This window comes from Argopecten irradians, chromosome 8 (assembly GCF_041381155.1).
Source record: "Argopecten irradians isolate NY chromosome 8, Ai_NY, whole genome shotgun sequence".
In the NCBI taxonomy this organism is placed as follows: Eukaryota; Metazoa; Mollusca; class Bivalvia; order Pectinida; family Pectinidae; genus Argopecten; species Argopecten irradians.
Window position 1 is genome coordinate 33,354,260 of NC_091141.1, and position 7,932 is coordinate 33,362,191.

The 7,932-nt window shown below is 36.6% G+C and overlaps 1 protein-coding gene across 2 annotated transcripts; it reads left to right on the forward strand.

Moving 5' to 3' along the window:
* Positions 1–243: 243 nt before the first annotated feature.
* Positions 244–7,932, forward strand: LOC138330150 (tripartite motif-containing protein 2-like). Of its 2 annotated transcripts, XM_069277565.1 has the most exons (4): positions 244–656; positions 1,414–1,534; positions 1,861–1,985; positions 4,694–7,932. In XM_069277565.1, the coding sequence occupies exon 4, from the start codon at positions 4,721–4,723 to the stop codon at positions 6,683–6,685; it is 1,965 nt and encodes a 654-aa protein (XP_069133666.1). In that variant the 5' UTR covers positions 244–656; positions 1,414–1,534; positions 1,861–1,985; positions 4,694–4,720; the 3' UTR covers positions 6,686–7,932. The 2 variants fall into 2 exon arrangements, with proteins under 2 accessions (XP_069133666.1, XP_069133667.1); XM_069277566.1 differs by lacking the exon at positions 1,861–1,985.

Here is a 7,932-nt window from a genome sequence, read left to right on the forward strand (position 1 = left end):
AACGTGAAAAATATAAGTATCAAAAGAAGATAATATTTTATTGAATTTAAAACAACGATTTTATACAGTGATATCATTTTCAGTCACTGATGTTTTACCATACAATAACCTCTCTCTACATGTTTTTGGAATATAGTTTTATCTGATAAATGAATCAATTCCTTTTTTAAGCTTTTGAAGAAACCGGATGACACTGGTTACCTGTTGGCATTACTCCGTCAAAAAATATATATATGATAAAGGTCACACCTAACTACTCCACAGATAATGTCAACTTGTGAACATGTTAATATTCTGAGATTAAGCCTATGTACCGGCCAGACCTATTTAATGATGTGCCAGTACTTGATGTTAGAAGTGAGTGGGAAAAGGAGTACTGGTAAAACAACCACCGACCTATCCCAGACAGGCTCCACACTCACTACCACGACATGACCCTGACACATTGGTTTGTTTGCTTTAACATCCTATTAACAGTCAGTGTTATTAATGGATGTACTTGGTTAAGGAAGTGGAGGAAGGCCGGAGAATAAATCATCAACCTACGGTCTGTACACAGCAGCAACTGTTCCACATGGGTTTCTAACTTAAAACACAGAAAAAGGACTTGTCAGGAATCTTAACAATTTGCCTTACCACGGCCCCTTGACCCTCAGGCAAAGTAAAATTGGTTGAATAATAATTAAACATTTTAACAAAAGACACATTCAAGTTACATTGCTTATTATAATGTCACCAGACATAATCTATAAATATACACATTAATATCCTTTATTTCAACTATTGAAAGACCTTTGTGAAAATCGAATAAATCTAATAAAAATCGAGAAACTCCAACAGATTTTGAAGTATGAACATGTTAATCAAAACATAATCGAGAAATGGTTTTGAGCAAGAATAACAAACCTGGATGGAATCCATTTTTTGCTAGAAATTGACAATTTCTCAGCCATTAATCAAACAGACATGATACGACACATAATGGGGCGTGGTTAGATATCGTCTGGTGATCGGTCAATTGTATCAAGACTCACATGTATACACTTCATAAACTAGTTAAAAGGCCAAAAATAATGTCTGTTACCCGACGGACCCTAATTTTTATTCCCGACCCTATTTTTTTCCACTTTTCTACGGTTCCGGGCATCATTTTAGAGTGAAAGACACTCATTTTCTTTTAAAATCCTCCCGACCTACCGACCCTGTTTTTTTGCCAATGTAGCCCTAAACAGACATATAGTTTTTTTTGGCCAAATGTCAATTAAACTTTCATATTACCTTACATCCCTTAACAACCAATGAAACTGCATCCGTAACATTTATATTACATTCATAAAGTATATATTGAGACGAACGCCAATGCTGAAATTATAACTTTATATATCAATATATAAATTCCGATCTTCCGTGTAGCGTCTTATGATTACCGGAATTGACCGAGGATTGCCGAATATCACTCAACCTTAGATCACGGAGACGGACACACCGTTCTATATCACCTGACATGAAGTTGACGTTTTGGCCAATATTGACGGTAAGTTAGGTTAGATAAATTTAGGATATAACTCTTCAACATCATCTCACTGACAAAACTCGATATATAAGACGTACATTAAAGTTCATATCTTGTAATCAGTGGTCGGTTATTGTGGTTATATTGTGACTGTGTTATATATATGCAAACCGAAAGTGGATGTAATACACAACGCTTATTTCTATTCGGTAGGCCTACAATTACAAGGCACACCGTCCTATATCCTAACATTCATATAGTATATATCGAGACGAAGGAAAACACTGACACGATAGCTTTATATATCAATATATAAATTCCGATCTTCCGTGTTTGTAAAATCATAGGTGGCATCTATTGATTACCGGAATTGACCGAGGATTGCCGACTATCACTCAACTTTAGGTCACCGAGACAGACACACCGTTCTATATCACCTGACATGAAGTTGACGTTTTGTCCAATATTGACGGTAAGTTATGTTAGATAAGTGTACGATATAACTCTTCAACATCATCTCACTGACATAACTCGATATATAAGGTTTGTGTTAACAACAAAAACGTACATTTAATTTTATATCCCGTACTAGGTCTGTTATTGTGGTTATATTATAGCTGTGTTAGATATATACAAACCGAAAGCGGAAGTTATACACAGCGCTTACAAGGTACACCGTCCTATATTATGACATGAAATTTACGTGTTTATCAATTTTAACAACAAAAACGTACATTTAATTTCATATCCCGCTCTAGGTCTGTTATTGTGGTTATATCATGGCTGTGGTAGATATATACAAACCGAAAGCGGATGTAATACACAGCGCTTATATCTATCGGGTAGGCGTATAATCATAAGGTACACCGTCTTATAATATCCCGACATGGAATTTACGTGTTTATCAATTTTAAGAACAAAAATGTACATTTAATCTTATATCCCGTAATAGGTCGGTTATTGTGGTTATATTATGACTGTGTTAGATATATGCAAACCGAAAGTGGATGTAAAACACAGCGTTTATATCTATCGGGTAGGCGTATAATCACAAGGTACACCGTCCTATATCCTGACCTGAAGTTTATCAATATTAACGGTAAGCGATTTTATTATCGGGTAGATCTACAAATATTGGACCGCTGGTAATGGTTTAGTTAGCAGGACACAAAACAAAGAGTCAATTGGCTTTACTTGTCTCATGTAATATTACTAAACAAAACAGTACGTTGCATAGAAATAAGATCAAAGTTCACTTGTATTGTGATACAATATAGACATAAAAATACCTGTGAAGGCGATCCAACTGTACAAAATAAGACAATATGCCTTAGGACAGATTAAAACTAACAACTCATCTAAAAGTAAATACATATGATTAAAGTTATATGTGCCGTAATTTTTATACTCACGAATGAAGAAGAGCTTCTAATATTCTATTCACCACCAAAAATTACCAACAGTTTGAGAATTACAATACTTACAATGCTTAGGTTTTCATTTTACAAGTACAAGTAAGAGCTGAAAATAAAAACCATCTACAGTGATTAAATGAATACATATAGTCATACCATGAAACCACGTTGTGGTTAACTATTTCATTTCACATTATTACAGTGTTAGTAGTTATTGTTAAGTGATTTCTGCAGGTATGTTTCCATCTGAACATATATAAGACATAAAACAAGATTTTTACAGAACATAAATTATGTGTTGTTACTAATGTTTATAAGGCATCACACAGGTTTTTCTGATCATTTGAATGGTTTTCACAGCTTAATTCATCAAATTTAGTGGTTTTCTATAGATTACTGGAGAAAAAAGTAACATGTCATAATTTTCGCCCAGTTACGGCACATATAACTTTAAGTAAGAACAACGAACATCTAAAGATTTCGGTATGATATATCCACCCTGGATTATCTCATCGTAAAACTAAAGGCACTTCAGGAATAAAGGTATCTGAGAATTAGTTACAGTTAATATGATATAAAATATATATTTAGACCCACCAGAGTGTCCATACGCCATTTTAAAATGTTTAGAGGGTCTAGATGAAACATCGGTAGATTTGATACTCTATATGGTGTATTAAACAAAAAGAGAGAAAAGATCGCCAAGACAACAAATTTATCACACCTAGCTTTAGCTGCTAAAATGTCTCTGGGTCCTGGTTTTGAATCCCACGGTTGCCAGGTACTGACCGTAGGCTGGTGTTTATTCTCCCGGTACTCCGGATTTCCTTCACATACAACCCCAGCACGTCCTTAGATGTAAATAGGACATCTATGACAGCCGTCATACAAAAACATGTAAAACTAGGTTGCTTACTTCCACGTTGGTAATGGGCGCTAGCGACGACGGAACCATGTATATCTTCATTACAGTAAAGAAACAATATATTTCCTAAGGCGACCATTATTGCCTGATATATTCTCATCAGCATCTTTTTAAAGCTTTAAATGTTAATAGCTTGGGCATTTGTTCAAATATTTCATTAAACTCTGAATTTATAAGATAAAATAAAATTGAAATAATTAAACTAATTATTTCATTTATGTAGTCCTCAAATATGGATCCTAGCCTAAGAACATGCAATTGTAGACTATACTGTTCACATACTATTGGACTTATTCACCCCTGAACTTTCATAATGGACTGGTCTAGTCTTTGATATAGAAGAGTCTAAACGCGCTATTAGGGGTTAATGAGTAAACCATCCTCATTCTGACAATCTCGTGTCCTACCACCACCTCAACTTAGTATCATTAAGTTATCAGGCAGCAGATTTCTCATTAATCTCTCTAGCCTCCAGACAAGGACACGCAATTATATTGATGTTCGATATTTAAAATATGTAAAAATATAAATTATCGGAGAATAAAAGTTCACATTGCATGAAGTCGTGGTTAATATGTCTTAATATCAGCGGTTACGTACAACCGTAGCGCCATTCACTACCTGTTGAAATGAAACCCGATAATAAATACCACATGAGCACAAATCGACACGATTACAGAGGATAATACAATATATAGAACTTTTACAAATAACAATTATATCATGTTTTATGGTTTATATGTGTTATTGTGTTATATAGGTCCATTATTCAATGTAAACTTTATATATTCTATTAAAAAAACTTGAATAAAAAATATATATCATTGTTTTCTGTTTCAGGATACCTGATCAGACACTTATAACGTCATGGCAGAAGGTGGTCCCAATCAGGTCCCAAAAGACGGTACTCAGTCGGACTCACACCTCCTGGAGTGTCCGATCTGTCTGGAACAGCTTCACCAGCCAAGATGTCTACCATGTCACCATTCTCTTTGTCAGGAATGTCTGAGTACTTACATCACCAGTGAGGTGTCGGGGAAGAGGGATACGGCGACTACCTTTACTTGTCCGGTATGTAGAACACTTACTCACCCTATTGATAAGACTGAGGATAAGGACAAATGGGCCGAGCAGTTTCCTGTAGACAAAATTGTCATGGAGTTGATACAAATGAAGAGTGGTTCAACAGACAGTCACTACTGCATGCCCTGTCAAAACACCAAAGACAAGAAGGTTCTGGCTCAGTTCTGGTGTAAGAATACCCAATGTTTGTTTTGCGAGTCTTGTAAACTGAATCACCATGACATCATACATACCAACTGTGATGGTATAGATATAAGAACTTCCGCTGGTAAACTCCTACCAAGAACAGAAACACTGACCAAGAAATGCGACAAACACAATGAGAAGATGGACTACTTTTGCGTCGACCACAAAACTTTCGGCTGCAGCAAATGTATAATTGTCGGTCACAGGAAATGCAACGATGTAGCAACCACTGAAGATTACTGTAGTACATTGGACAGGAACTCAACACTCAAAGAAACGACGACCTATCTACAAGAGGCTACTGACTCCCTGGAATCAGCGGTAAAGAGCTTGCAGCAATATTTACAGAGCATTGCAGACAACAAAGAGTCGGCATTACAGAGCATCGACGATATGGAAGAACGATTTATCCAACGACTGAAAGAAATGAAGAAGGAAATCACAGATGATTTGATAGCTAAGTACAAAGTGGAGAGTGACAATCTGAAGGCGACAAGTCAAAAGTGTGAACGACTGAAGATCGCTATGCAGAATACAATGGAATCGAGTGCTGTAGCCAGGCAGCAGAACGACTACATGGGTACGATTCTATTGTACCAGAGAGGACAAACAGAGCTAGATGCTTGGAAGGATTTAGTCAAAGAGATGAGGATGACGAGCTCTGTTGTCAGTCTTAAGCACGAAGCAGAATTTGATGGAACAAGTCTGAACTTTGGTAAAATTGTCGTCCAGAAGCAAAAGACACAATTTACAGATGCCCAAGGCCTAACCAAACCTTTATCAGAATGTGAACTAAAGGAAGTAAGAAAAGTGAACATAAAAATGAAATCAGATCGGTCCGATTGTACTGCTCGTGGAGTTGTTATCACTCCTGACGGCAGTATTGTTGTAGGAGATGATAACAATCAGAAGCTGAAATTAATCAACACTGACGGAGATGTTGTGGATGAGTTGAAGGTGGATGGAAGAACTTGGGATTTGTGTTTGGTAGACAACACTACTGTTGCAGCTGCGATAGGTAATGGTGTACATGTGGTGACAGTTACATCCTCTAAACTTACATTATCGAATGTAATAAACATTGGGAAAACATGTCACGGTATAACGTACAGAAATGGAGAGTTCATCGTGAGTTCAGGTAAAGAAGTGTACCGGGTGACAAAGGACGGTAAGACACAGATGTTACACAGAGGTACTAACACTATATACACGTTATCCCAGGACCACCGTACCGGGACTCTCTTCATCCCTTATTACAACTACACTGCTGGCAGTACGGCCATCGGTAGTCTGTCTACTGACAATCTACACAAGGACGTGTTGAAGGTCGGTGTAGTAAGGTACGCGTATGGAGTGGACGTGGACGGGGAGGGTAACGTCTATGTCTGTGGACATGAGTCACACAACGTGGTACAGATGTCTGGGGACGGGACAAACGTCAGAGAACTGTTAACGGCAGCGGACGGTATCAACAATCCACTAGCTATATCCGTGTATGGTGATAAGCTTGTGGTGACGTCCGGGTCAGATCGCAATTCTATTCGCTTATTTCAGTTTATTTGATCACTTTGATATAACAACTTTTGTGATGACAGTTTCCCTTTGTAGTTACATACCACTGTCAGGACTGTTAGGTTTGCACATTTCGTTTGGATTAAAATATAAGTTCATCATGTTAAAACTATCTCTACAGAAGCATCAATTTAACCTTTAAATGTTTTAATTAATATTTGTATCGTCCCTTTATTACAGGAAACTGTGAATGTATTGACTTTAGGTTTGATTTTATTTTCATTGATGTAACATGGTAGTAAATTAGCTCATATTAAACGGATATATTACCATATGAGGACTTAGGTCAATATTCAATGTATGACAAATTTAAAAATCATATTTTTTTTTCATTTTAATTACATTACATAACTGATCGCCGTTATTACCGATAAATACACACGAGATGCAAATAGCTGTCTATAAGCATGATACCACAATTGTCCGAAGCGCTGATCATTTTAATTAGATCAATTTTAATTAATACATTTTATGTTTTTATTTGTATGCTTCACCTTATTTGCCCTTATAGTGTTAGTACACAATTTATAATATCGAAGATGTCTGTTCCTTCCTATGCCCATTGTCCTCGAGGGTTGGGGATGTGTGTTACATTTTCACGTGATATGTAAGCCATGTGCTAATAACTTTTTTTATTTGGTTAAATTTAAGGTCTAAAGTATGATTTAAAGGTTTATTTAAATGAATATTGAGTCTTACGATGAAGTCGTTTATATGGAAATAGCCAGATTGACCACTTTTGGTCCCGCCCCTCAGGCCCCGGATGTCAGCCAAACCATTTGTACAATTTTGAATCCCCATCACAAAAGGTCACTACCAATGCAATTTGTTCAAAGAAGAAGTCTATATGCAAATAGTCAAATTGACCCCTTTGATCCCGCTACTCGGGCTTGCAGAGGGTCACTCCAAGGATGCCATCAATGAAATATTGTTAAATTCCGACCAGCGGACGGCGGACGCCGCGGTATCGATCGCATAAACTCACCTTGGTCTTTTGTTTTGGATCAGGGGAGCTAAAAATTATCTATGATTTAGAGTAGTTTTCCATAAAGTCATATCATGCTTAACATCAAATACGTTGTTTGAAAAAAAATTCTAATAATTATGCAACCCTGCTCGATCTGAACATACCGGTTTCACACCACCGGCACATTGTTGTGTAACTCAAAATAAATATGAATTAATTGTCTTGCCAAGACAATTAAATTATTTTTGAAATACATGTAGACTAGTAGAAT

Excerpts from the sequence above, each read along its gene's own strand:
- LOC138330150 (XM_069277565.1), top strand. The coding sequence starts at position 4,721 with ATGGCAGAAGGTGGTCCCAATCAGGTCCCAAAAGACGGTACTCAGTCG.